Consider the following 27,410-nt stretch of genomic DNA (forward strand, 5'->3'; position numbering starts at 1 on the left):
GTCTCCGCACCCCGTTCACAGAGCTCCGGGAGACACAGAAACAAGCCGGCCATGCATTTTCACACAACAACACTTTATTGAACTTGCAGCAGCAAACAGGCTCAGAGCAGAGGGTGTGCGCCTTCCCCTGGGAGACCTTCCTGTCCTTAGAGGAAAGTGGGAATCCCACAGGGGTACGGGTGCTGGAGTCCCCCACCTGGGAGCCTGTGCGGACTCCGGGTGGGGGCGCATGTCCTGAGGTTGGGGCGTTGAGAGGCGGTTCTGGGGACAGCAGGGCTGATGTAGACCTGCGGCCCATGGGCTCCTGCGCTGGGTCCCCGCAGGGCAGCTGAACCCCAGCCTCAGGCCCCCTGGGGCCTGGTGACTGACTGCTAGAGCCCCAGCATGTGGAGGAGCCTGCCTCCTGGTGCGGGTGCGGGTGGGGCCCACGGGCCTGCCCCTGCTGCCCTGCCCTGGGGTGTCCTGGGATCCCCAGGGCTGCCCTAGGTCAGCGACCTGGATCTGTGGGGCATGCCCAGGGCCCAGGAGGCCACATCCGGCGGTGAGAGGGCTAGCTCAGCCCGGGGCCAGAACGCAGGCCTGGCCAGGGCCCTGGGGCGCTGGATCCCATTAGCGCTGGGCCTGGGGGTGGCTCGAGTCGCCCCTGCCCTCACAGAGCCCGGGGCCAGGCCAGCCCAGGTCCCTCTGGGTCAGGGGCTGGTGTCCTGTGCGGGGGGTGCCTCCCTCTGGGAGGGACAGCGAGACAAGGCAGGACACGGTGACGGTGGGCCAGAGCCTCCGGGCCCCCGCACTCACCGCCACGCTCTGACCCCGAGGCCCGCGAGCATCGAGCTGCCCCGTGGAGGACAGAGGGTCCCGGGCCTGTGCGGGGCCTCGGGGCAGTGGGCTCAGCGCCGCCCTGGCTCTGCCCTGGCTGTGCCTGTCACTGCCCAGCGAGGAGCACAAGCTGCAATGGCTGCGGGGCAGGAAGGGTGTCCTGGGTCCGACAGCATCGTCCCTCGGGGGCTGGGGGGACCCCGTCATGGGAGTCCAGGGGGTGCTCCAGGGCCTGGTCCGTCGCGGGGCCTCTGGGGTGGCCCAGGCAGGTGCCGAAGGGAAGGTGACCCCATTTTTTGTCTTCAAGCCCACCATGTCTGGGGGCCACCTGCCTGCACCGTCTTGTTGCACTGGGAGGATGGGGAGGGAGTTCCATCGCTGGGGGGGAAGTTGGACGACGGCCTGGCCGGGAGGGGGTCTGGGCAGCTCAGGCTGGGTGGCTGGGCCCAGGGAGGCCGGCTCCTCCACCCTGGGCGGTGGCTCAGAGGCCGGAGAAGGGAGGAGAGGCCTGGGCGCCGGGGACACTCGCTCCATGCCCAGGGGCCTCGTGGGGAACTCCTCAGGTCCCGCTGGAAAGAGGCCGACGGGGTCAGCGTCTCCAGCAGGCTGTGTGTCCCCCACTGGGGGCCCCGGGGGTCCTCACGGCTCCCGCGTGGTCCCCGGCCTGACCCTGTGCTCAGCCCCCCACACTGGTGCCTGGGCCCTGCAATGGGTGCCTGCACGCCCAGCCCTGGCCTGGGGTCCCTGAGGCTGGAGCAGAAGAGGAGAGCCCCAGAGATGAGGATGGGGGCCCCGGGAGCTCTGTCCCCTGTGGGTGGCCCCAGCAGGCCGAGTCGGGAGGGGCCAGGGCCCTGAGCCCACCTGGGTGGGGGGCAGGTCGCACCGCATCCTCCGGAGCTGGGTCATGGAGGCCCGAAGGTGTCTGAGCACCGCCTTGTCCTCCAGGGCCCAGGGCTGCGCCAGAGAGTCCGGGAGGAACTCCCGGAGCCCTTCCAGGGGCAGCTTCAGGAGGCGCTCTGGGTGGTGGGCGAGAGTCAGACACAGAGGGCCCCGCCCTGTGGCCCCCGGTGCCCCCAGGCCAGCGGCTGGGGTCCCGCTGTGCCCAGGAGCGCCGTGGGCAGTGCGCTGGCCGGGATGGCCCCTGCCCACTGCTCCTCTCAGGGAGCCCCGCTGCACCCGCCTGCCCCACAGTCCCCCCGCCCCAGGTCTGGGTGCTGCTCAGAGCACAGGGTCACCGCCCCTGCTACCCCCCCCCCCCACATCCCTGGGCTCCCAGGGGCTCACTTACTCCTGTGCACCTTGAGGTTGGTGTAGGCCATGGCCGTGAGCACCCTCTCCCCATCGAGTATATCCCACAGCTTCAGGGTGAGCGGGAAGGGGGTCTAGGGGACAGCGGGGTGGGAGGAGCGGCCAGAGCAGGGCCCCTGGGGGTCTCGGCTGGGGCTAGGCTAGGCCTCCCATCTGCCCCCCGGCTGCCCCCGATGAGGCCCCCCCCGCCCCCCGCCCCCCGTGCGTGCCCTCCTCCCAGGGAGATCAGGGCTCCTGGCCACTCCGGGTTCCAACCCGGCCAGCACCCCCCACACCCCTGGGGGCACAGACTCTGCCCCCACTTGACGACACCACGCCTCGAGAGGACCCCAGGCTGGCCGCCCGATGGGCCTAGGGCCCGTCCACACCCTGGGCTGACCCGGCCTCCCGCGGGGGAGCTGAGGCAGAGACGGCACGCCCCCCGGAACCTCCTCCAGGGACCCTCTGGGCTTCTCCAGGACTGGCTGGGCTGCGAGCCTCAGCCTCAGGGCCCCAGGGTTGGGCCTGGCTCGTCTGGAGGTGGGGCTGAGCTGGGCCCTCCCCGGGGGCAGGGGGCAGGTCCGGGAGCGGGGGTTCCGGGGGGGCCTCACCCGGTCGAGGAAGAACTGCAGGAACCACTTTGGGGTATAGATGCCGGTGGACATCTGCTCCTCGTCCTGGCGGGAGGGCAGGAGGTGCTCAGGCCCCATGCCGCGGCCCCTGGAGCCGGGTGGACACACTCCTCACGGCCCCGCCCAGCCCCGAGGGCGCCCCCGGGCCCCAGGGGGAGGAAGGTGACCCCAACTCTGGGCAGCTCGGAGGGCCGTGCCCCCCACCCCCTGCCCTGGGCCCCGGGACGGAGCCTCAGGAGCTCCCACTCGCCATGTGCTTCCTCAGGTTGGGGAGAGCTCTTTGGAGGACGCGCTCATGATGAGCCTGGAACCTGAGGAGCTTCTGGAAGCCTGGGATGAAAAAGCCTGAGAAGGCCCCAGGCCCCCACGATCAGGGCCTCCTCCTGCACCAGGCAGGGTGGGGGGTGTCGGGGCAGGGGCCTCCTCCCACGCCCTGACCCCCGTGTGCCCACCGCCCTCGGAGCCCTGACTGGACCCGCTCTTCCAGAGGGCAGGGCTGCCTCCCAGGCCGGGGGTGCGGGGCCGGGGACCCTCGTCCTCAAGAGACCCCGCGGGGCGGGGGCTGGGGGCTGAGGACCAGTCCTGGCTGACCCAGCACTCTCTTTCCTGCAGGGGCCGCCGCGGGGACAGGCGGGTCCCCAGCCCCGAGGGGCAGGGTGCAGGCCACAGGAAGGGTGATGGGCGTGCACGGCCCTCTGTGGGGCTTAGGAGTGAGGCTGGGGGTCCCCGGGAGGGGGAGACGCTGCCCCCTGGGCCCCGTGTGGCCGTGGGCTGGCAGGGGGACCTGAGGGGCAAGCCGGCAGCCGGGCGGGAGGCTGGGGGAGCAGCGGGAGTGTGAGCCCGGCCTGCAGATGGTGGGGCAGGTGACCGTGGCTCCGGGACCCCAAGGCTTCTGGGGAAGGAGGGCCCTTGCACGTGGGGGGGCGGGCTGGGGGGTCCCCGCCTAACTCCCGGTGCAGCAGCCTGCAGGGAGGTCCTCCTGAGCTCCCCTCCTGCCCGACGGCCCGGTGGGCCCCTACCGTGCATGGCATGCCTGTCGTCGGTCATCAGCTGGGCCAGCGGCCAGAAGGCGTCCTCCTCGGGCAGGAACATGAGGAGGATGGCCGCAATCTCGCTCATGCCCTGGCAATAGCCCACCTCCTGCAAGAGCCAGAGCCCCATGGAGGGCGTGCACCCCGAGGCCCCCTCTGAGGCTCCCTGCGGGTGTCAGGCTCCCCCGGCTCCCTCACAGCCCGGGCTGCCGGAGGGGGCTCCCAGAGGGCGGGGGGGCAGGTGAGGGCCACCCGGACCAGCTCGGGCGCCAGCACCCCGGGCCCCGCTACCGAGCCCTGCGGTCGCCGTGCCAGGGCCCCCGTCCTCAGACCAGCAGGAGGGGCCTCCGTGAGCTGTGCCAGGCTGCAGGGGACCCACCAGGTCTGGAGACCCCCCGGAGGGCAGGTCGGAGGCCTGACTTTGGCCCCTGGGAGGTCCCACAAGGGGAGCTGGGCCAGGACACCCTGCGGGGCTGGGGAGCGTGTGAGCTGGGGTCCTCGGGGACCCTTCTGGAATGCGCTGTGGAAGGGGAAGGCCTCCTGGGCGCCTCGGCCTTGTGCCCTTCAGGGGAGTGGGAGCCTTCCCCGCCCGGGTTCTCGTCAGTAGTGCCGTCTGTCAGGGTCCAGACCCGAGCTCTAGGACGGCCGCGGTGCATGCGGGGGCCCCGGGCAGCCCCGGCCCTCGGGCACGCAGGCCCTGCCTCCCCTGGGAGGTCTGCACCGCCCCCCTGCCCGTCCCAGAGGAGAGAGACCCTCCCCAGCATCTCGGGGCCATGGAGCTGGGGCCCCTCTGTGAGTCCCGCTGGTCACCAGCACTCAGGACAAGGCCATCCGCGGGGCAGGAGGCAGGGGCAGGGACACTCACCGTGTCGTTCACCGAGTAGGCCGCCAGCATGTGGAACAGGGCTCCCTGCCTAGGAGGGGGGACAGCGGGGGGCTCTGCTCAGTCAGCCCCCGCCCAGCGAGGCCGCCGAGGTGCCGACACCCGCCCCGCAGGCCGCACGGCCCGCAGGGCCCCTCCGCAGGGGCCGATCTTTGGGGTCAGGTCTGTGCACAGGGACAGGCGGCGACCTCACACGTGCAGCGTGCCGGGGGTTAAGTGCACCTTGGGGTGTCCAACGCCTCCAAGCAGCTTCCGCCGTGGGGTGTGCAGCTCTGGGCTCCCCCAGCGCCGCCAGCGCCCCCTCCAGCCCTGGAGCGGCGCCCCCTGCATGCCCGCTGGGAGCCAGCACTCCCCCTGCCCCGGTCCCCACAGCCCCTGACGCCTCTCCTCCTCCGCCCTGGCCTGGCCCATGTCCCGGGAATACCACCAGCCCCACGTGGCCCCTGCCCCAAGCCCATGCAGCCGGGGCGTCCGTGGCCCTGAGGGCACCCTCAGGCCTTCCCAGGTGTCCCTGGACTGGACTCTGTGGGGGGCACTCTGGGCCCCCCCATCCCAGAGCATCTCGGGGCTCCAGGTCTGAGCTGCCATGAGGAGAGCAGGGAACGTCGTGTAGGTGTGACCCGGATACAGGCTGCAAACCCCTGGGGTCACTATCTGAGCCCGCTGGGGGGTATGGGGTGCAGCCCCCTCAGTGCTGCCAGGAGCCGCCCCATGCCCCCCGCACAGCAGCCTGAGTCTGCACCCCGGCTCCGCAGCCCCTGGGCCCATGCTGCTGGAGGCCGGCTCCCCCTGGGCCGGGGTCACAGATCAGCTTGACCCTGCGGCGCTCTGAGGGCCGCGGGGGCCCCGGGGGGCAGCAGGTTCCCTGCAGGGAGGAGCACCGAGCTCTCGTGGGGAGACGGTCTGAGCGGCTCCCCGGGAAGCCCAGCCACCCTTGCCTGGCGGCTCACCAGCCCCGCCCCTGGCACCCCTGCAGGTCACTCCTGGGGTCCCGGGCTCCCACACACCCCGCCCACTGCACACAGAGGTAGCTGCACCCTCTGCTCCACCCACCTGCACCCCCCTGTCGGGGCTCCCTGCCTTCCCCCCTCCCCACAGCCCCTGGGGACTCTACGGGACACCGGAGATTCTGACGGGAGCAGGCCATCCAGAGAACCCCAAGGGGAGGCTAAGCATGTCCCCCAGGGGACAGCTGCACTGGGTCCTTGTGAGGGGGTGTCGGGACCGATAGTGTAGGGGTGGGGGTGTGGGGGTGTGGGGGATGCTATGGGGGGTGATGTAGGGGGATGGCGTGGGGGCGGTGGTTGAGGGGGATGGGGTGGGGGGCTGTGGACACAGGGCACCCCCTTCGCTAAGGTGCACATGGAGTTGTCGACAGATAAAGGCGACCCCAGTCTGGGGTTTGCTGTGACCCCTGCCCCTGGGGCCCCGTGTGCTCAGCGCAGGGCCTGCCTGGACCGGGGGCGGCATCTGGGGGTCGTCATACTATGTGTGCTCACCGACTGCAAATTGTCTAAAATAAAATGCCCTGAATTCAGAAGTACATAAAGCACCGAGGGTGGGTGTCACCCTGACCTGTCCGACCCTCGTCGGGTCCATGTGTCCCGGTCCAGCTGCGGCCATGCACCCTGGCCCCCAGGTCCCCTTACTGCCCCCGTGCCCCCACCCCGGCCCCCTGCTCTTCACGGAGCCATCCCTCACCCCCTTGGGGTTCAGCTCAGACGGTGACCCCTGGAGGCCCCGTCCTGGGGCCTCCCCATCCCCGAAACCCTGGGGGTGGGGGCACAGGGGTCATCCACAGCACCCTACCATGTGGCAGTGTGTTGTTTGCTGCTGTCGCTCCCCCCGGCCTCAGAGACCCCCGTGTCCCCTGCACAGAAGCCCCCGTGGCCTCTCCCAGGCCCCCGAACCCCGCTGGCCCAGCAGCCTCACCCGACCCTGTAGCGGTCCCAGAACATGATGTGACTGCGGAAAGTCCGGTTGACATCCAAGTCGATCTGCATGATGTCCCGGGAGGAGACCAGGGCCGCCTCCTTCATTTCCTGCGGGGAGACCCCGGGAGGAGGAGCCGGTGTCAGGGACACAGACCCCGACCTGTCAGCAACTGCCGTCCTGGGCAGGGAGCCCTGGGGCCACCATGGGAGTGTGTCCTGCAGGAACCTCCTTCCTTTCCCTGGGAGGCTGGGGACGGCGGGAGTGCCCACCGTGCCAGTGGGGCCTGCATGAGGGCCTGTGGGCAGCTGTCATGGGTGGGGAGGGGACTGAGGGTCAGCCCGGGTGGGGAGGGGACTGAGGGTCAATCCTGGACAGGGAGGGGACATGGAGGATCAGCCCGGGTGGGGAGGGGACACGGGAGTTCAGCTCGGGTGGGGCGGGGACATGGGTGGTCAACCTGGAGGGGAGGGGACAGGGGTCAGCCCTGGACAGGGGGGGACATGGAGGATCAGCCCGGGTGGGGAGGGGACATGGGGGGTCAGCTCTGGTGGGGAGGGGACTAAGGGTCAGCCTTGGACAGAGGGGGACATTGAGGATCATCCTGGGTGGGGAGGGGACATGGGGGGTCAGCCCTGGACAGGGAGGGGACTGAGGGTCCACGGGGAGTGGAAGGGCCCCACCTGGCATTTCCTGGCATTCCTGGCCTTAATCTGGTCAGCAATCGCAGGCACACCTCTCCCCGCACCTGGGGCGGGACCCCCTTGTAGACCCACCCCAGCTGCAGGGAGGAAGGCAGTGCTGGTGAGAGGGGCCCAGGGAGCGCGAGGCATCTAGAAGGTTCCGGCTTCGGCTCCAGGGTGTCTGCAGAGAGGCTGGGTCTCCCTGGAGCTGGGCCCTGTCCCCAACTAGGAGCAGGGACCGTGGCCCCGACCTGACGCTCCCCCACCGCCGTCCCGGGGCCTGAGGAGGATCGGGCTCCCAGCAGACTCTCCCCAGGCAGGGGGCTCCCCCGAGGACGGGGCAGGAGGACACTAAGGGCGGACCCCCAGCCCCGTCAGGACGGAGAGCCCTCGGGGGCACCCAGCGCCCCACTTCTCGCTGGGGAGGTAGTGGTCCCATCGCTTGAGCATTTTTATCCATTTGTCCACGCGCTGGGTCTCCTGGCGGAGTTTCTGGAAGAGGACAAGCGGGGGCCGCAGGTGAGGCTCCAGCCCGGGAGGTGGGCACTCGGGCCGCGTCCAGTCCCCCGCGGGACCCGGAGGAGCCAGGAAGACACAGGGCCCCCCGCGGACCGTGGCTCTGGGTCTGGGGTGCGTTCCCGGCAGCTGGGGAGATATCCGGGGATGTCCTGGGGGACGGGGTGCAGATAGCTGGCCCCAGCCCCCCACCACGTCCTGCCCGGGGCCCAGGATGGGCTCTCACCTTGGCCTCGCAGGGGCTGGGGCCGGACAGCTCCTTGTCCCTGGAAGGCAAGAGATGCAGAGCCCTGAGGCCCCAGCCCCACAGCCACCCTCCACACCCCGTCTGCACCCAGTGGCCTGGGGAGGGCAGGGCTCCTCCAGGGAGGGCAGGGGCTGCCAGCGGCTTGAGGGTGGGTGGGGGCGGCGTTCTGGGGGGTCTGAGAAGGGTGTTTGCTGGGGGTGGGCTGGGCGGGAACCCCTCGGCGCCCCCAGGGGGTGACTTGACCCCCTCCTCGATGGACCAGCCGAGAGCTGTCCGCGTGGCCCAGGTGCCCTGTGACCGTCCCGCTGAGGTCCCCCCGCCTCCCAGGGCCTGACTGCCCAGCGTCCAGCCGGCCTCGCCCTGCCCCCTGGCCATCCCCCTGCTGTCCCCTGACTCCCCTCTCTGCTGTCCCCTCTGCCTCTGGCCCATTTCACCTCCTGTCCTGTCGGAGCCCCAGAGCACGACCACCCCTGAGCCATCCCAGCAGCCACTGGGCCATGAGCAGGGCTGAGGGGGCCCCACCTGGGGTCTCCAGCCTTTGTCAGGTTCTTGTGGGGCTGTTGACCTATCAGCCTCGTCCCCTGCGACCTAGGCCACTGGGCTGTCCCCTCCCTCGACCTAGGCCACTGGGCTGTCCCCTCCCTCGTTCCCGCCCAGGGCAGCCCCCTCCTCCTCTTCCCTCCTCCTGCCTGGCCGGGCCCTCCCTCTGCGGACTCCCCCCTCCCTGCCCTGGCCTGGTCCCAGGCATCTACCTACAGCCCCGCAGAAGCCTTCAGGACTGTGGAGGCCCTGGCTGGGGGGTGTGGGTGAGAGCACCCCTGTGGACTCGCCCCAGACCAGGCCGTCCCCCAACAGACAGCATGCCCCGGCCCCAGAGCCCCTCACCCGTGGGAGCCCCTGCTGAAGGGACTGGACAGCCCCCCCGGATGCAGGAGGCAGACACCTGGGCCTGCCCGAAGCAGGCATGGGGGCCCCTCCTCTGAGTGTCCAGGGGCCTCCCCCGGGCCCAGCTCCCTTCCTGCCCACGCCCCGGGTCGGCCTCCGGGGTGTCTCAGCTGCAGCCCAGCGCAGACATGGCCCTCAGAGGGTTCCAGGGGATGAGGTCCCGACCTGGGGGGGGGTCAGCCTCCAGAGAGGTGTTCCTGCAAACGCCACCCCCCCTGAGATGGATGAGGGGTGTCCAGGGGACTCACTGCAGAAAGCCCTGGTGGTCGGTGACCTTGCACAGTGACAGGTCCTATGGAGACCCTGCTTGGTGCGCCTGCAACAGAGGGGGCTCCGTGGTGGGGACCGATCAGAGCAGGGAAATGGGGACAGGAGGGAGCAGAAGGGATCCTCCCTCCCCTGAATCCTGAGGGAGCGCCGACCCTCTGAGATTGGCCGGGCACCAGAGGAAGAAGGGCCTGTCTGCCCGGTGGGCGCAGCCTGACAGCCTCACCTGCTTCTATCTATCAGTGATCATCCCCACCTGGGCCTCACCTGACCTGGTGACTGTGGTCCCCACCTGGGCCTCACCTGGATCCGGTGACTGTGGTCCCCCACTGGGCTTCACCCGGACCTGGTGACACTGATCCCCACCTGGGCCTCCCCCGGACCTGGTGACTGTGGTCCCCACCTGGGCCTCACCCAGACCTGGTGACTGTGGTCCCCTCCTGGGCCTCAGCTGGACCTGGTGTCTCTGATCCCTACCTGGGTCTCACCTGACCTGGTGACTCTGATCCCTACCTGGCCCTCAACCGGACCCGGTGACAGTGGTCCCCACATGGGCCTCACCTGGAACCGGTGATGCTGGTTCCCACCTGGGCCTCACCCAGGCCTAGTGACTCTGGTCCTCACCTGGGCCTCACCTGAACCTGGTGACTCTGGTCCCCACCTTGGCCTCACCGGGACCTGGTGAATATGGTCCCCACCTGGACCTCACCTGGAACTGGTGACTGTGATCCCCACCGTGGCCTCACCTTGACCCGGTGACTAGTCCCCCACTGGGGTTCACCTGGATCTGGTGACTGTGGTTCCTACCTGGGCCTCACCTGACCTGGTGACTGTGGTCCCCACCTGGGCCTCACTTGACCTGGTGACTCTGATCCCTACCTGGCCCTCACCCGGACCTGGTGACTCTGGTCCCCAACTCGGCCTCACCCAGACCTGGTGACTCTAGTCCCACCAACTGGGCTTCACCTAGGTGACTCTGGTCTCCACCTGAGCCTCATGTGGATCTGCGACTGTGGTCCCCACCTTGGCCTCACCTGAACCTGGTGACTCTGCTCCCCACCTGGGCTCAGCTGGACCTGGTAGCTGTGGTCTTCATCTGGACCTGGTGACTCTGGTCCCCACCCGGGCCTCACCTGTACCTGGTGACTGGGCTCCTCAGATACCAATGACTAGGATCCAGGATGGACCCTTAGTTGCTACTGACACCGGGACCATCCCCAGGGTCTCACTTGTTCCTGGTGACTATGGTCGTTGTCTGGGCTGACCTGGCTCATCCTTGGCTCTGATCCCCTCTTGAGCCTCACCTGCTCTTGCAGGTATAGTCCCCCCTTCGTGGGTGTGTAGTGTCTATGGTCCCTTCTGGGCCTCACCTGATGGTACTGGGCCACAATATTGGCCCTTTGCAAGGCCAGCAGGGTCTCCGGGTCCTCCTGCATTGTGCTGCAATCCAAACACATCCAAGAATGACGGCGCGTGAGAACGTTCCGAGGACACATGCGTCCAGGTGCTCCCCATGGGCAGGTGCCTCTCTGTCTGACTGGAGCTGGAGACAACCCCATAGCCCCGAGAGGCACAGGCTGGGCTGGAGCATCACACACGGGCCCTCGCTGCCTGTCTGTCCCTTGCCCACCTACAGTCCACCTTCCCAGCCACTGTCCAAGGACACGCCGTCACGCTGGGGTCACAGAGCGCTCCCACCCCAGTATCAGGAGTACACGGGCGGGTGACCCAGGGGCTCCGGGGAACTGCCCACCTGATGCTCGGGGGTGACGTCTCCCAGCGGGCCGGTGCAGAGATGATGGTGGGTGGGCCGGCCAGCGAGTGTCCCTGCAGGCTTGGGGGAGGGGGGCGGGGATGGAAGGTTTCTCTTAGATTCCACAAGCACATGACCAAGGGGAGAAAGCGACGGACTGGACTTCATTAAAACCTGATGCCAGCAAGAGTGCGACCAAACTCCCCACCCTGAGGGCAGCGATGTGTGAATAGCCTGAGGGGGGCCTGGGGGAGCACGAGGGACTCCGCCCGCATTCCAGTGCGTGAAGAGCAAGCCTGCTCACGTGCCAGGGGGACCCAGCAGGCACAGGGCGGGATGGGGGGGGTGTCAGTCACCCCTGTCGGGGTCCATGTGTCTAGGACAGGCTGGAAAGGTCATGGCTTGGGTGCCTGCACAGCACAGGGCTTACAGGGGAGCGGGGGTCCGGGGGGAGCTGCCTGAGGTCCAACTGCAGCCTCCTTCCCTGGACGGGCCTCTCACCCCGTGGGGCTGTGGAAGGGCTGTAGGAGCTGCTCACGGTCATCGCATGGGGGTTCGGGGTGTTGTGGACCCCAGCCCTGGAGGCCTGTGCCCCCACCCGGACCCACAGGCCCCACTGTGGCCCGCGGGGAGCAGGGATCAGCTGCCACTCACCTGTGACCTGTCGCTTTGTGAGCGCCTCCTTTTTATGCACTGGGGTACTGGGGAGAGTGGGAGGGTTGGGGTACTGGGGAGAGTGGGAGAGTGGGGGTACTGGGGAGAGTGGGAGGGTGGGGATACTGGGGAGAGTGGGAGAGTGGGGGTACTGGGGAGAGTGGGAGGGTTGGGGTACTGGGGAGAGTGGGAGTACTGGAGTACTGGGGAGAGTGGGAGAACCAGGGTACTGGGGAGAGTGGGAGTGTTGGGGTACTGAGGAGATAGGAGTACTGGGCTACTGGGGAGAGCAGGAGAGTCGGGTCACGGCAAGCCAGATCCGGAGCACGAGTGCCTCCGAAGGTCTGCGGACGCAGAGTGGGCACCAGGCAGCAGTGGAACACGGGGGCACCACAGTTCCGCCCAGAGTGGGGTCCCGCATCATGACTGTGGGCAGGCAGGGTCCAATCAGCACTTAGCCCTTCACCCTGAAGGCCTCTGTCTTTCAAGGATATGTAAATAAAATATTTTTATTTATTTATTTAGTTTTTATTTATTTATGATAGTCACAGAGAGAGAGAGAGAGAGAGGCAGAGACACAGGTAGAGGGAGAAGCAGGCCCCATGCACCCGGAGCCCAACGTGGGATTCGATCCCGAGTCTCCAGGATCGAGCCCTGAGCCAAAGGCAGGTGCCAAACCACTGCGCCACCCAGGGATCCCAAATATTTTTAAAAAAGAAAAACAAGAGAAAGGACAAAAAGCATACGATCCTCTCAAGAGTTGCAGAAAAAGCATTTGACAAAATACAACATCAAAAGCATAGTGGGTTTTGAGGAAATGTCTATCAACATAATAAAGGCTGCTAGGAAGGCCCACAGCTGACATCATCTTCAAGGGTGAAAACCTGAGATCATCTCCCCTAAGAGCAGGAACAAGCCAAGGAGGTCCCCTCTCAGTGCTGGAAGTCCTAATGTAGTCAACAGACAGGAAACAGCAAAGGTTCCACACCTGGAAGGGGAATGTCACGCTGTCCCTATTTGCTGAAGATGAGGTACTAGAAACAGGAAACCCAAGAGCCCTCACCAAAACCTGTTAGAACTAATGATTGAATTCAGTAAATTCACGAGACACCAACTGAACCTACAGAGCTCAGTAGCCTTGCTGTGTCCCGACAATGAGCACTCAGGAAGGAAATGAAGGACGTGACTCCCTTCTCAGGAGCATCACAGAGAATAAATAATGAGACTGAACCAAAGGAGCACAAGACTTGTGCACTGAGCCATACCAGGCTCTGGGAGGCCGTCCTGGGCTCCTGGGGTGGGAGCCTCATCTTGTGAAAATGTCCGCAGTTCCTGAAGCCACCCTCAGTTTCAATGTCATTGCTATCAAAATCATGGTGGTAGATCCTAGAAATAGGAAAAAAAAAAACAAAACAAAAAACCCTAACATCCGTCAGTCCCCACAAATGACCCCGGACAGCAAATCAGTATTGGAAAAGCAGGACAGAGCGGGACGCAGCACTTTCCTATTTCAAACGATGTCACAGAGACACAGGATAAAGCAGTGTGGTTCTCGGGCCCCCGGCTGGCTCCGTCGGTTAAGCATCTGACTCCTGACCTCACCTCCAGTCCTGATCTCAGAGTCGTGAGTTCTAGCCCTCGGCTGGGCCATGGAAGAGGCATGGCGCCTACTTAGACCCACAGGGGGTGGTTCCAGCATAAGCTGAAGGAGCAGAACAGAGAGTCCAGAAGGAAATGTGCTCTGATACAACTGATTTTTTTAACTTAATTTAATTTAAACCCAATTAATTAACGTATAGTGTATTATACTTTCAGAGGTAGAATTCAGGGATTCACCAGTTGGAGAGAACAGCAGTGCTTGTGACATCACCTGCCCTCCTTCATGCCGGTCCCCTGTTATCCCCTCCCCCCTCCCCTCCCCTCCCCTCCCGCGACCCTCAGTTTGTTTCCTATGATCAAGAGTCTGTATTTCCTGCATCTGTTTTCATCTTATTTGTTTTTCCTTCCCTTCACAGATGTTCATCTGCTTTGCTTCTTTAATTCCACCTATGAATGACACCATACGGTCATTGTCTTTCCCGACTGACTTAGTTCACTTAACATGATCCCTCTTGTTCTATCCACGTCATTGCAAATGGCAAGATTTCCTTGATAGCTGAGTAACATTCTTCTCTCTATGACCATCATCTATCTCCCATCCTCTTTATCCATCATCTGCCCGAGGGCACCGAGGCTCCTCCCACAGTGTGGCTACTGTGGACCCGGCTGCTGTGGACATTGGGGGCACAGGTGTCCCAGCGTCTCACTGCATCTGTATCTTCGGAGTGAGCTCCAGGCCGTGCACCTGCCGGTCGCAGGGCAGCTCTATGGGTAACTTCCTGAGGAGCCTCCGCACTGTTTCCATGGCGGCTGCAACAGCCCGCGGTCCCGCCCACAGTGGAAGAGGGTTGAGTGAGTCTTGGCGGACGTGGTAAAAGCTTGGTCCACATTTCATTTCGCATCCTGTGGGTTCCAATTCATTGTCCTTAAGTATTTCTGGGGAAGCCGGGTGTTGTGCTCCATTTCAGCGCGACGTTTCCGAAGCTCATAGGTCTCAGCTGGAGCCCGGAAGGAGGCAGGTCCGGCCTTGGGCGCGGGGACGCCGCCTCCTGCACGGCCTCCTTCAGCGCCTGAGCGTCCCGCAGGGGGTGCCCGAGCCCAGGCCCGGGTCAGGGGGCGCGCGTGCGCAGTAGGCCTCGTCCGCCTGCACTAACAGGAGCCCGTCTGCGCTCTGGAGGCCTGAGGAGGATGTGGGGCCGCGTCCACGCTGACAGGAGCCCCGGCCTCCTCAGGACCCGCGGTGAGTTTTCGGGATGACGTGGGGCCGCGTCCGCGGGGACAGGACCCCCGGCCTCCTCAGGACCCGCGGGGAGTTTTCGGGATGACGTGGGGCCGCGTCCACGCTGACAGGAGCCCCGGCCTCCTCAGGACCCGCGGGTAGGCTTCAGTCCCATGTGGAGCCGCGTCCACGGTGACAGGAGCCTGGCCTCCTCAGAACCCGCGGGGAGGCTTCCGGAGGATGTGAGGCATAGTCCACAGTGACAGGACCCCCCTCGTCCTCAGGACCCGCTGTATATGACTCAGGAAGACATGGGGCCACGTCCACCATGACAGGAGTCCGGCTTCCTCAGGACCCGCTGGAGGATCCTGGAGGCGCTGTTCAGAGTCACATCCACCTCAGCAGGGGCTACTCAGAACGACAAGGTAAGTGAATGGGGAGAATTGAGATAGGATTAGGGTTTAGGGTGAGCAATAGGTGGTTAGAGTTAGGTTAGATGATAAGGATTAGTGATCATGGTTATGCGTACGAGTTACTAGTTAGGGTGAGGGATGGGGTAAGGGTCGAGTTAGGAGTTAAGGTACGGTATTAGGGATTAGGAAACTGAGTTAGGGACTGGATTAGGGTGATGTTACAGATAGGTTATAGGGATTAGGGTTAGGGGATAGGGGGAGGGAATAGGGTAAGAGTTAGAGTGGGAGATGGGGTTAGAGTTTAGGGTTAGGGGTTAAGGCAGGGTTAGGGATATGGGTTAGGGTTTGGGCTAGGGGTTTGGGCTAGATTTAGGGTACGGGTTAGGGATTAGGGTACGGGTTAGGTTTAGGGTTGGGTCAGGGTACGGGTTAGGGTTAGGGCTAGGGGTTAGGGTACGGGTTAGGGTTAGGGTACAGGTTAGGGTTAGGGGTTAGGGTACGGGTTAGGGTTAGGGTGAGGGTGAGGGTACGGGTTAGGGTTAGGGTTTGTGTTAGGATACGGGTTAGGGTTACGGTACGGGTTAGGGTTTAGGGGTTAGGGTTAGGGTACGGGTTAGGGTTAGCATGAGGGTACGGGTTAGGGTTAGGGTTTAGGGGTTAGGGTTAGGGTACGGGTTAGGGTTAGCGTGAGGGTACGGGTTAGGGTTAGGTACGGTTTAGGGTATTGGTTAGGGTACGGGTTAGGGTTTGTGTTAGGATACAGGTTAACCCTAACCCTAACCCTAACCACGTCCTCTGGAAGACTCCCCGCGGGTCGTGAGGAGGCCAGGCCATTGTCAGCGTGGACACGGCCCCACATGGTCCTGAAGCCTCCCCGCGTGTCCTGCGGAGCCGGGCCCCTGTCAGAGTGGATGCGACCCCCACATGGCTGTTTCCTGTCTGTTGACTACGGTAGACGCTTTCAGGTTGTCACCCTTGAGGATGACATCAGCTGCAGGCCTTCCTACACGGCCTTTCCTCTGTTGATAGACATTTCCTCAAAACCCACTGTGCTTTTTATGTTGTATTCTGTCAAATGCTTTTTCTGCAACTCTTGAGGGGATCATATGCGTTTTGTCCTTTCTCTTGTTTTTTGTGTTTTGTTTTTAAAGATGTTATTTATATATCCTTGAGAGACACAGACAGACAGACAGAGAGGCAGAGACACAGGCAGAGGGAGAAGAAGGCTCCATGTAGGGAACCCGATGTGGGACTCAATCCCGGGACTCCAGGATCATGCCCTGGGCTGAAGGCTCACGCTGAAGCGCTGAGCCACCCGGGCCGCCCCATGTCCTTTCTCTGGTTAATGGGATGGATCCTGCTGACTGATGGACAGAGGGGCCTCAGGGGGCAGGTGGGCAACATGGATGAGCAATAGGAAAAGCTACAAGCGTCTGGTTCTAAATAAAGAAATCCCAGAAATTTAGAAAGTACAGCCTGGCAATAGAGTCAGTACTGTTGGGACAACTTTGTACAGGGACAGACGGTGACGCCGCTTCTCGTGGGGAGAGCTGAGTGAGGCACAGAATTGTCAAGTCACTAGTTGTAGCCCTGAAACTACTGTCACATTGTGTGTCGACTGTACTTCAATAAATATCAAAAGGGGTTTCTGGTAGGACTCCCGGTGGGTCCGTGAAAGGCATTTACATGGTTGTTACACACACGAAGGCACCTCTGCAGAGGGAATCAAGATGCTCACGTGTCTTCATGTTAATTTTTAGAAGATTTAATTGAGAGAGGGTGCAGTTGGGGGGGGGCGGAGGGAGAGGGGGAACCTGGAGTGGACTCTTCACCCACTGGAGCCCAAGCCCCACGCGAGGCTCCACGCCACAACCTAGAGATCCTGACTTGAGCCAAACTCAAGAGTCGACGTGGAACCGACAGAACCACCCAGGAGCCCCTTAAATGTTCCTAACTGCAACCCCATGCTGTGAACCCTGGGGGCAGGGGGGCATCTGTGACCCTCAGTCTGCTTTGAAGGGCGGGAGGCCTGCAGGGCCTGAGGATGGGAACTGAGGATGTGGGAGGGTGCCTGCATCCCCTTCCTGCCCGGCGTGGGGACAGGACCCTCCCCCGGGACCCTCGGCCTTCAGGGTGAAGGGCTAAGTGCTGATTGGACCCTGCCTGCTCACAGTGATGATGCAGGACCCCACTCTGGGCAGAACTGTGGTGCCCCCGGGTTCATCAGTCACCAGGTCCAGGTGAGGCACAGGTGGGGACCACAGTCACCAGGTCCAGGTGAGGCCCAGGTGAGGCCCAGTCACCAGGTCAGGTGAGGCCCAGGCGGGGCACCACAGACACCAGGTCCAGGTGAAAGCCAGGTGGAGACCAGAGTCACCAGGTCCAGGGGAGGTCCAGGTGAGGACTACAGTCACCAGGTCTGGGTGAGGCCCAAGTGGGGACCAGCGTCACCGGTTCCAGGTGAGGCCCATGTGGGGACCAGCATCACCGGGTCTGGCTGAGGGCCAAGTAGGCATCAGAGTCATCAGGTCAGGGGAGCCCAGGTAGGGATCAGTCACCAGGGCTGCGTGAGGCCCAGGTGGGGACCACAGTCACCAGGTCTGGGTGAGGCCCAGGTGAGGACCAGTCACCAGGTCAGGTGAGACCCAGGTGGGGACCAGCATCACCGGTTCCAGGTGAGGCCCAGGTGGGGACCACAGTCACCAGGTCAGGTGAGGCCCAGGTGGGGATGATCACTGATAGATAGAAGCAGGTGAGGCTGTCAGGCTGCGCCCACCGGGCAGACAGGCCCTTCTTCCTCTGGTGCCCGGCCAATCTCAGAGGGTCGGCGCTCCCTCAGGATTCAGGGGAGGGAGGATCCCTTCTGCTCCCTCCTGTCCCCATTTCCCTGCTCTAATCGGTCCCCACCACGGAGCCCCCTCTGTTGCAGGTGCACCAAGCAGGGTCTCCGCAGGACCTGTCACTGTGCAAGGTCACCGACCACCAGGGCTTTCTGCAGTGAGTCCCCTGGACACCCCTCATCCATCTCAGGGGGGGTGGCGTTTGCAGGAACACCTCTCTGGAGGCTGACCCCCTCCCTGGTCGGGACCTCATCCCCTGGAACCCTCTGAGGGCCATGTCTGTGCTGGGCTGCAGATGAGACACCCCGGAGGCCGACCCGGGGCGTGGGCAGGAAGGGAGCTGGGCCCGGGGGAGGCCCCCGGACACTCAGAGGAGGGGCCCCCATGCCTGCTTCGGGCAGGCCCAGGTGTCTGCCTCCTGCATCCGGGGGGGCTGTCCAGTCCCTTCAGCAGGGGCTCCTGCGGGTGAGGGGCTCTGGGGCTAGGGCGTGCTGTCTGTTGGGGGACGGCCTGGTCTGGGGCGAGTCCACAGGGGTGCTCTCACCCACACCCCCAGCCAGGGCCCCCACAGTCCCGAAGGCTTCTGCGGGGCTGTAGGTAGATGCCTGGGACCAGGCCAGGGCAGGGAGGGGGGAGTCCGCAGAGGGAGGGCCCGGCCAGGCAGGAGGAGGGAAGAGGAGGAGGGGGCTGCCCTGGGCGGGAACGAGGCGGGGACAGCCCAGTGGCCGAGGTCGCAGGGGACGAGGCTGATGGGTCAACAGCCCCACGAGAACCTGACAGAGGCTGGAGACCCCAGGTGGGGCCCCCTCAGCCCTGCTCATGGCCCAGTGGCTGCTGGGATGGCTGAGGGGTGGTCGTGCTCTGGAGCTCCGACAGGACAGGAGGTGAAATGGGCCAGAGGCAGAGGGGACAGCAGAGAGGGGAGTCAGGGGACAGCAGGGGGATGGCCAGGGGGCAGGGCGAGGCCGGCTGGACGCTGGGCAGTCAGGCCCTGGGAGGCGGGGGGACCTCAGCGGGACGGTCACTGGGCACCCGGGCCACGCGGACAGCTCTTGGCTGGTCCATCGAGGAGGGGGGCAGGTCACCCCCTGGGGGCGCCGAGGGGTCCCCGCCCAGCCCACCCCCGGCAAACACCCTTCTCAGATCCCCCAGAACCAGCTGTCTGCACCCCATCCCCCAGGACATCCCCGTGCGTCTCCCCAGTCCCCTGTCCCAGCGCTGCACGGGCTGCCGGGCCCCGGGCAGGACGTGGTGGGGGGCTGGGGCCAGCTATCTGCACCCCGTCCCCCAGGACATCCCCGGATATCTCCCCAGCTGCCGGGAACGCACCCCAGACCCAGAGCCACGGTCCGCGGGGGGCCCTGTGTCTTCCTGGCTCCTCCGGGTCCCGCGGGGGACTGGACGCGGCCCGAGTGCCCACCTCCCGGGCTGGAGCCTCACCTGCGGCCCCCGCTTGTCCTCTTCCAGGAACTCTGCCAGGAGACCCGGCGCGTGGACAAATGGATAAAAATGCTCAAGCGATGGGACCACTACCTCCCCAGCGAGAAGGTGGGGCGCTGGGTGCCCCCGAGGGCTCTCTGTCCTGACAGAGCTGGGGTCCGCCCTCAGTGTCCTCCTGCCCCGTCCTCGGGGGAGCCCCATGCCTGGGGAGAGTCTGCTGGGAGCCCGATCCTCCTCAGGCCCCGGGACGGCGGTGGGGGAGCGTCAGGTCGGGGCCACGGTCCCTGCTCCTAGTTGGGGACGGGGCCCAGCTCCAGGGAGACCCAGCCTCTCTGCAGACACCCTGGAGCCGAAGCCGGAACCTTCTAGATGCCTCGCGCTCCCTGGGCCCCTCTCACCAGCACTGCCTTCCTCCCCGCAGCTGGGGTGGGTCTACAAGGGGGTCCCGCCCCAGGTGCGGGGAGAGGTGTGCCTGCGATTGCTGACCAGATTAAGGCCAGGAATGACAGGAAATACCAGGTGGGGCCCTTCCACTCCCCGTGGACCCTCAGTCCCCTCCCCACCAGGGCTGACCCCCCATGTCTCCTCCCCACCCGGGCTGATCCTCCATGTGCCCCCCTTTTTCAGGGCTGACCCCCTGTCCCCTCCCCTCCAGGCTGACCCCCCGTGTCCCCTCCCCACCTGGGCTGATCCTCCATGTCCGCTCGCTGCCCAAGGCTAACCCTCAGTCCCCTCCCTGCTCAGGGCTGAACCCCCCTGTCCCCTCCCCACCAGGGCTGACCCCCCATGTCCCCTCCCCACCTGGGTTGATCCTCCATGTCCCCTCCCTGTCCAGGGCTGACCCTCAGTCCCCTCCCCACCTGGGCTTACCCTCAGTCCCCTCCTCGCCCACGACAGCTGGGCACAGGCCCTCATGCAGGCCCCGCGAGCACGGTGGGCACTCCCGCTGTCCCCGGCCTCCCAGGGGAAGGAAGGAGGTTCCTGCAGGACACACTCCCATGGTGGCCCCAGGGCTCCCTGTCCAGGACGGCAGTTGCTGACAGGTCGGGGTCTGTGTCCCTGACGCCGGCTCCTCCCAGGGTCTCCCCGCAGGAAATGAAGGAGGCGGCCCTGTTCTCCTCCCGGACATCATGCAGATCGACCTGGACGTCAACCAGACGTTCCGCAGTCACACCATGTTCTGGGACCGCTACAGGGTCGGGTGAGGCTGCTGGGCCAGCGGGGGCCCAGGAGAGGCCCAGGAGAGGCCCAGGGGCTTCTGTGCAGGGGACACGGGGTCTCTGAGGCCGGGGGGGAACAACAGCAGCAAACAACACACCGCCACATGGTAGGGTGCTGGGGATGACCCCCGTGCCCACACCCCCAGGGTCTCGGGGATGGGGAGGCCCCAGGACGGGGCCTCCAGGGGTCACAGTCTGAGCTGAACCCCAAGGGGGTGAGGGACGGCTCCGTGAAGAGCAGGGGGCCAGGGTGGGGGCATGGGGGGCAGTAAGGGGACCTGGGGGCCCGGGTGCATGACCACGGCTGGACTGGGCCACATGGACCCGACGAGGGTCGGACAGGTCAGGGTGACACCCACCCTCGGTGCTTTATGTACTTCTGAATTCAGGGCATTTTATTTTAGACAATTTGCAGTTGGTGAGCACACATAGTATGACGACCCCCATTTGCCGCCCCCGGTCCAGGCAGGCCCTGCGCTGAGCACACGGGGCCCCAGGGGCAGGGGTCACAGCAAACCCCAGACTGGGGTCACCTTTATCTGTCAACGACTCCATGTGCACCTTAGCGAAGGGGGTGCCCTGTGTCCGCAGCCCCCCACCCCATCCTCCTCAACCACGGCCCCCACGCCATCCCCCTACATCACCCCCCATACCATCCCCCACACCCCTAGACCCCCCACCCCTACACTATCGGTCCCGCTGCCACCCCACAAGGACCCGATGCAGCTGCCACCTGGGGGACATGCTTAGCCTCTCCGGCCACCTTGGGGTTCTCTGGATGGCCTGCTCCCGTCAGAAGCTCCGGTGTCCCGTAGAGTCCCCAGGGGCCGTGGGGAGGGGGGAAGGCAGGGAGCCCCCGACAGAGGGGTGCAGGTGGGTGGAGCAGAGGGTGCAGCTACCTTTGTGTGCAGTGGGCGGGGTGTGTGGGAGCCCGGGACCTCAGGGGTGACCCGCAGGGGCTCCAGGGGCGGGGCTGGTGAGCCGCCAGGCAAGGGTGGCTGGGCTTCCCGGGGAGCCGCTCAGACCGTCTCCCCACGAGAGCTCGGTGCTCCTCCCTGCAGGGAACCTGCTGCCCCCAGGGGACCCCGCGGCCCTCAGAGCGCGGCCGGGTCAGGCTGACCGGTGACCCCCGGCCCAGGGGGAGCCGGCCTCCTGCAGCCCGGGCCCGGGGGCCGCGGAGCCAGGGTGCAGACTCAGGCCGCCGTGCGGGGGGCATCGGGCGGCTCCTGCAGCGCTGAGGGGGCCGCACTCCGTACCCCCCCCGCGGGCTCAGATAGTGAACCCAGGGGTTCGCAGCCTGTATCCGGGTCACACCTGCACGACGTTCCCTGCACTCCTCACAGTGGCTCAGACCTGGAGCCCTGAGATGCTCTGGGATGGGCGGGCCCGGGGTGCCCCCACAGAGTCCAGTCCAGGGACACCTGGGAAGGCCTGGGGGTGCGCACAGGGCCACGGACACCCCGGCTGCGTGGGCTCGGGGCAGGGGCCACGTGGGGCTGGTGGTGTTCCCGGGATACGGGGCCAGGCCAGGGCAGAGGAGGAGAGGTGTCAGGGGCTGTGGGGACTGGGGCAGGGGGAGTGCTGGCTCCTAGCGGGTGTGCATGGGGGGCCGCTCCAGGGCTGGAGGGGGCGCTGGCGGCTCTGGGGGAGCCCAGAGCTGCACACCCCACGGTGGGATCCGCATGGAGGCGTCGGACACCCCAGGGTGCACATAACCCGCGGCGCACTGCACGTGTGAGGTCGCTGCCTGTCCCCGTGCACAGACCTGACCCCAGAGATCGGCCTCTGCGGAGGGGCCCTGGGGGCCGTGCGGCCTGCGGGGCGGGTGTCGGCACCTCGGCGGCCTCGCTGGGCGGGGGCTGACTGAGCAGAGCCCCCCGCTGTCCCCCCTCCTAGGCAGGGAGCCCTGTTCCACATGCTGGCGGCCTACTCGGTGAACGACACGGTGAGTGTCCCTGCCCCTGCCTCCTGCCCCGCGGATGGCCTTGTCCTGAGTGCTGGTGACCAGCGGGACTCACAGAGGGGCCCCAGCTCCATGGCCCCGAGATGCTGGGGAGGGTCTCTCTCCTCTGGGACGGGCAGGGGGGCGGTGCAGACCTCCCAGGGGAGGCAGGGCCTGCGTGCCCGAGGGCCGGGGCTGCCCGGGGCCCCCGCATGCACCGCGGCCGTCCTAGAGCTCGGGTCTGGACCCTGACAGACGGCACTACTGACGAGAACCCGGGCGGGGAAGGCTCCCACTCCCCTGAAGGGCACAAGGCCGAGGCGCCCAGGAGGCCTTCCCCTTCCACAGCGCATTCCAGAAGGGTCCCCGAGGACCCCAGCTCACACGCTCCCCAGCCCCGCAGGGTGTCCTGGCCCAGCTCCCCTTGTGGGACCTCCCAGGGGCCAAAGTAAGGCCTCCGACCTGCCCTCCGGGGGGTCTCCAGACCTGGCGGATCCCCTGCAGCCTGGCACAGCTCACGGAGGCCCCTCCTGTTGGTCTGAGGACGGGGGCCCTGGCACGGCGGCCGCAGGGCTCGGTAGCGGGGCCCGGGGTGCTGGCACCCGAGCTGGTCCGGGTGGCCTTCACCTCCCCCCCCCCCCCCCCCGCCCTCTGGGAGTCCCCTCTGGGAGCCCGGGCTGTGAGGGAGACGGGGGAGCCTGAGCCCCTCCTGCCCTTCCGCCAGGACAAGGAGCAGATGTCCACCGGCATCTATACCCCAAAGTGGTTCCTGCAGTGCTTCCTCGGCCCCCCGGGACCCCTGATCCCGGACCTGCCCCCTGCCCCCGGGGAGGGCCCAGCTCAGCCCCACCCTCCGAGGAGCCAGGCCCGACCCTGGGGCCCTGAGGCTGAGGCTCGCAGCCCAGCCCGACCTGGAGAAGTCCAGAGGGTCCCTGGAGGAGGTTCCGGGGGGCGTGCCATCTCTGTCTCAGCTCCCCTGCGGGAGACCAGGTCAGCCCAGGGTGTGGACGGGCCCTCGGCCCATTGGGCGGCCAGCCCGGGGTCCTCTCGAGGCGTGGTGTCGTCAAGTGGGGGCAGAGTCTGTGCCCCCAGGGGTGTGGGGGGTGCTGGCCGGGTTGGAACCCAGAGTGGCCAGGAGCCCTGATCTCCCTGGGAGGAGGGCACGCACGGGGGAGGGGGGGGCGGGGGGGGCCTCATCGGGGGCAGCCGGGGGGCAGATGGGAGGCCTAGCCTAGCCCCAGCCGAGACCCCCAGGGGCCCTGCTCTGGCCGCTCCTCCCACCCCGCTGTCCCCTAGACCCCCTTCCCGCTCACCCTGAAGCTGTGGGATATACTCGATGGGGAGAGGGTGCTCACGGCCATGGCCTACACCAACCTCAAGGTGCACAGGAGTAAGTGAGCCCCTGGGAGCCCAGGGATGTGTGGGGGGGTAGCAGGGGCGGTGACCCTGTGCTCTGAGCAGCACCCAGACCTGGGGCGGGGGGACTGTGGGGCAGGCGGGTGCAGCGGGGCTCCCTGAGAGGAGCAGTGGTCAGGGGCCACCCCGGCCAGCGCACTGCCCACGGCGCTCCTGGGCACAGCGGGACCCCAGCCGCTGGCCTGGGGGCACCGGGGGCCACAGGGCGGGGCCCTCTGTGTCTGACTCTCGCCCACCACCCAGAGCGCCTCCTGAAGCTGCCCCTGGAAGGGCTCCGGGAGTTCCTCCCGGACTCTCTGGCGCAGCCCTGGGCCCTGGAGGACAAGGCGGTGCTCAGACACCTTCGGGCCTCCATGACCCAGCTCCGGAGGATGCGGTGCGACCTGCCCCCCACCCAGGTGGGCTCAGGGCCCTGGCCCCTCCCGACTCGGCCTGCTGGGGCCACCCACAGGGGACAGAGCTCCCGGGGCCCCCATCCTCATCTCTGGGGCTCTCCTCTTCTGCTCCAGCCTCAGGGACCCCAGGCCAGGGCTGGGCGTGCAGGCACCCATTGCAGGGCCCAGGCACCAGTGTGGGGGGCTGAGCACAGGGTCAGGCCGGGGACCACGCGGGAGCCGTGAGGACCCCCGGGGCCCCCAGTGGGGGACACACAGCCTGCTGGAGACGCTGACCCCGTCGGCCTCTTTCCAGCGGGACCTGAGGAGTTCCCCACGAGGCCCCTGGGCATGGAGCGAGTGTCCCCGGCGCCCAGGCCTCTCCTCCCTTCTCCGGCCTCTGAGCCACCGCCCAGGGTGGAGGAGCCGGCCTCCCTGGGCCCAGCCACCCAGCCTGAGCTGCCCAGACCCCCTCCCGGCCAGGCCATCGTCCAACTTCCCCCCAGCGATGGAACTCCCTCCCCATCCTCCCAGTGCAACAGACGGTGCAGGCAGGTGGCCCCCAGACATGGTGGGCTTGAAGACAAAAAATGGGGTCCCCTTCCCTTCGGCACCTGCCTGGGCCACCCGAGAGGCCCCGCGATGGACCAGGCCCTGGAGCACTCCCGGGACTCCCATGACGGGGTCCCCCCAGCCCCCAAGGGACGATGCTGTCGGACCCAGGACACCCTTCCTGCCCCGCAGCCATTGCAGCTCGTGCTCCTCGCTGGGCAGTGACAGGCACAGCCAGGGCAGAGCCAGGGTGGCGCTGAGCCCGCTGCCCCGAGGCCCCGCACAGGCCCGGGACCCTCTGCCCTCCGCGTCCACAATGCAGCTCGATGCTCGCGGGCCTCTGGGGCAGAGCGTGGCGGTGAGTGCGGGGGCCCGGAGGCTCTGGCCCGCCGTCACCGTGTCCTGCCTTGTCTCGCTGTCCCTCCCAGAGGGAGGCACCCCCCCCGCACAGGACACCAGCCCCTGACCCAGAGGGACCTGGGCTGGCCTGGCCCTGGGCTCTGTGGGGGCAGGGGCAACTTGAGCCACCCCCAGTCCCAGGACTAATGGGATCCAGCGCCCCGGGGCCCTGGCCAGGCCTGCGTTCTGGCCCCGGGCTGAGCTAGCCCTCACCGCCGGATGTGGCCTCCTGGGCCATGGGTGTGCCCTCACAGATCCCTGCAGGGGCGCCGCCAGGCACACACAGCTGACGTCCCCACGTGCCTTCCAGGGGCGGCCAGACGCCAGGGTCAGGACCCCACAGACTCTACTGCGACTCAGCCTCTGCCCGCGGCCAGGACGGGCCTGGGACAGAGTGACAGCTGGGGAGCCTCAGGTTACCAGGGTCTGTGCTAAGCGCCCTGAGAGGTCTGTGCTCCCACTGTCCAGGGGGCCTGGGCTGCCCGGGCTCTGGGGCCCTTCATCCCCTCCCCGCCCCAGGCCTGTACACCTGGGGCACAGAGGGCCCGCGGGGCGGTCAGCGTGGCCCCAGAGGGGACGTCAGGACAGCAGGCCCTTGCAGCTCACACACCTGGGCCACCCTCACCAGGCGGGCTCAGCGTGCACACCTGGTGCTGCTGGATCTCTCGCACCAGAGTGTGGAGGGCACCCTGCATGCCCTAGAGGGTAGGGGCTGGGTGAGCGTGGGGCTCGGCCTGGGGGGCAGGCACTGTAGGGGACCGAGGGACCCCAGCCCCGGCCCCACCCCGACTCCCACACACAGGCAGCCCCAGGGCTCCCCCCATGGGCAGCCGTCTCCTCAGGAGCTTCCCCCAGGGCGGCCCCGAGGTCTGGCTCCCCCTAGAGAGGCATCGGGGAGAAGAGAAGCAGCCGGCGCTCAGCGGGGACCTACTGCCACCCGCGGGAATGTGGCTGAGCCGGACCTTCCAGCTCAGCTGACCCTCCGGCACGAGGGAGCCCGGGTCGGCCAGGAGAACCCAGCTAGCCACCCAGCACCAGCACCAGAAATGATGGTGTTTCAACCATTTCGGCGTCAGGACGACGCGGCCCGAGGATCAGATCGCGGCACAGCGACACACACACACACACCCCTAACCCAACCAACGTCGGAATCCCCCGATTGTTGTCAGACAGCAGCCAGACGGTTACAGACACGACGCTGGGGTCCCCGGTAGGACACACGGAGGATGCTCCAGACCACGGCTGCAGAGGCGCTGGAGGCCCAGGGATGTGCCTGCGGGTGCCGACGGGGAGCGCAGGGCGGCGGGAAGCACCCTACAGAGGGGGGCCCCTCCTGGGAAAGGACGCCGGGTCCCCGCAAAGGCTCCGGATGCTGATATCTGTCCTCCTCTCCTTCAGCTTCTGGTTTTCTCCCTATTTTGTTCTTCCTGATTCTTCTTCGGCCTCCATCCTGCATCCGAGCCACTGACCACACAGGCTTCTTTACGATGTCGGGTCCCAAAAGGAGGCCGAGCTCTGGCTCCCGGGATCGGGAAGGATCATCGCCGAGGTTTATGCTGATCCCCCGAGCTCGTGCCTTCCCGGCTCTTCTCTCCTGCAGAACGAGGGGAGGCACGGGCCTTACAGAGAAGGAAGCCCACTCCCACTCGGGCGGGACCGTCCCTCGTGGAGGACGTCATCTGGGCCAAGGAGTGCAAGCGGGGCGATCAAGAACAGGTCCCAGGTTAGACATAGTCTGCTTTGAGGTTTGTCCTGAAGCGAGCACTCACCTTCGATGTCATGCTTTATTAGTTCATCCATTTATTATTTGTTAAGATTTTATTTTTATGTCCTCTCTACACCCAACATGGGAGTTCAAACTCACAGTCCTGAGATCAAGGTCCCCCGACCAGGCCGGCCAGGCACCCCAGGGCCATGTTTCTCATCTCTTTCTTGGCTCGCCTTTCTCTGCACCCAACTGGGACATCGAATCCATGACGGAGGAGCTTAAGCTACCTGCGAACCTAGAACGTTCTCTCTGTATCCCCATCCTAGAACGACCTTCGCCATTGAATAGCAATTTAAATAAAACGGCAGTCAAATGACTCCTGGTAAAGGAAATGGCCAACTTGTCACATGTGTGGGCCCTGCTCCCTGGGCTCCCGGGGAGGCTCTGCTTTCTTTAACATCGATCAAGGTCCCAATGACTCCACCGCACCTCGACGCGGGGGCTCAGTTTCTGCCCTGACACAGGCAGCACATCGGTTTCAATTAATACCTATCAATCAATCAAAGGGAGCCTGGCTGCTCGGTGTAGTTCGTAAGAACACGCGACTGTTGTTCTTGGGGTGGAGAGTTCAAGCCCCATGTG

The 27,410-nt window shown here is 65.9% G+C and overlaps 2 protein-coding genes across 7 annotated transcripts; one reads left to right on the forward strand and one right to left on the reverse strand.

The window, feature by feature from the left end:
• Positions 1-56: 56 nt before the first annotated feature.
• LOC144283546 (USP6 N-terminal-like protein) lies at positions 57-11,976 on the reverse strand. Its single transcript, XM_077847818.1, has 16 exons — positions 11,920-11,976; positions 11,647-11,693; positions 10,993-11,066; positions 10,610-10,679; positions 9,221-9,288; positions 8,007-8,046; positions 7,676-7,756; positions 7,265-7,362; positions 6,582-6,691; positions 4,632-4,680; positions 3,755-3,875; positions 2,986-3,080; positions 2,715-2,780; positions 2,105-2,198; positions 1,678-1,832; positions 57-1,385 (listed from the first exon to the last, which is right to left on the reverse strand). Exons 7-16 carry the CDS (start codon positions 7,722-7,724, stop codon positions 1,119-1,121), a joined length of 1,104 nt encoding a protein of 367 aa, XP_077703944.1. The 5' UTR covers positions 7,725-7,756; positions 8,007-8,046; positions 9,221-9,288; positions 10,610-10,679; positions 10,993-11,066; positions 11,647-11,693; positions 11,920-11,976; the 3' UTR covers positions 57-1,118.
• LOC144283545 (ubiquitin carboxyl-terminal hydrolase 6-like) lies at positions 11,895-27,192 on the forward strand. 6 transcript variants are annotated; one of them, XM_077847816.1, is made up of 9 exons: positions 11,895-14,485; positions 14,749-14,889; positions 17,807-17,874; positions 19,185-19,265; positions 19,579-19,676; positions 20,250-20,358; positions 22,274-22,322; positions 23,044-23,709; positions 23,979-27,175. In XM_077847816.1, exons 6-8 carry the CDS (start codon positions 20,288-20,290, stop codon positions 23,461-23,463), a joined length of 540 nt encoding a protein of 179 aa, XP_077703942.1. In that variant the 5' UTR covers positions 11,895-14,485; positions 14,749-14,889; positions 17,807-17,874; positions 19,185-19,265; positions 19,579-19,676; positions 20,250-20,287; the 3' UTR covers positions 23,464-23,709; positions 23,979-27,175. The 6 variants fall into 6 exon arrangements, with proteins under 6 accessions (XP_077703942.1, XP_077703940.1, XP_077703941.1 ...); XM_077847812.1 differs by lacking the exons at positions 19,579-19,676; positions 20,250-20,358 and having other exon boundaries at positions 13,089-14,485; positions 23,979-24,133; positions 24,426-25,019; positions 25,371-27,173; XM_077847813.1 differs by having other exon boundaries at positions 13,095-14,485; positions 22,274-23,709; positions 23,979-24,133; positions 24,426-27,174.
• The last annotated feature ends 218 nt before the right edge of the window (positions 27,193-27,410 follow it).

This window comes from Canis aureus, chromosome 14 (genome assembly GCF_053574225.1).
Source record: "Canis aureus isolate CA01 chromosome 14, VMU_Caureus_v.1.0, whole genome shotgun sequence".
Lineage (NCBI taxonomy): Eukaryota > Metazoa > Chordata > Mammalia > Carnivora > Canidae > Canis > Canis aureus.

Bases quoted from the DNA above. Each gene is read 5' to 3' on its own strand.
- LOC144283545 (XM_077847812.1), top strand. From the start codon at position 23,679: ATGGCCTACACCAACCTCAAGGTGCACAGGA. The intron at 23,710-23,978 runs GTAAGTGAGCCC...CCCACCACCCAG, and splicing joins CAACCTCAAGGTGCACAGGA to AGCGCCTCCTGAAGCTGCCC. The intron at 25,020-25,370 runs GTGAGTGCGGGG...CGTGCCTTCCAG, and splicing joins CTCTGGGGCAGAGCGTGGCG to GGGCGGCCAGACGCCAGGGT.
- LOC144283546 (XM_077847818.1), bottom strand. From the start codon at position 7,724: ATGGATAAAAATGCTCAAGCGATGGGACCACTACCTCCCCAGCGAGAA. The intron at 2,199-2,714 runs GTGAGGCCCCCC...GCTGTCCCCTAG, and splicing joins TGCAGTTCTTCCTCGACCGG to ACCCCCTTCCCGCTCACCCT. The intron at 1,386-1,677 runs GTGGGCTCAGGG...GCCTCTTTCCAG, and splicing joins GCGACCTGCCCCCCACCCAG to CGGGACCTGAGGAGTTCCCC.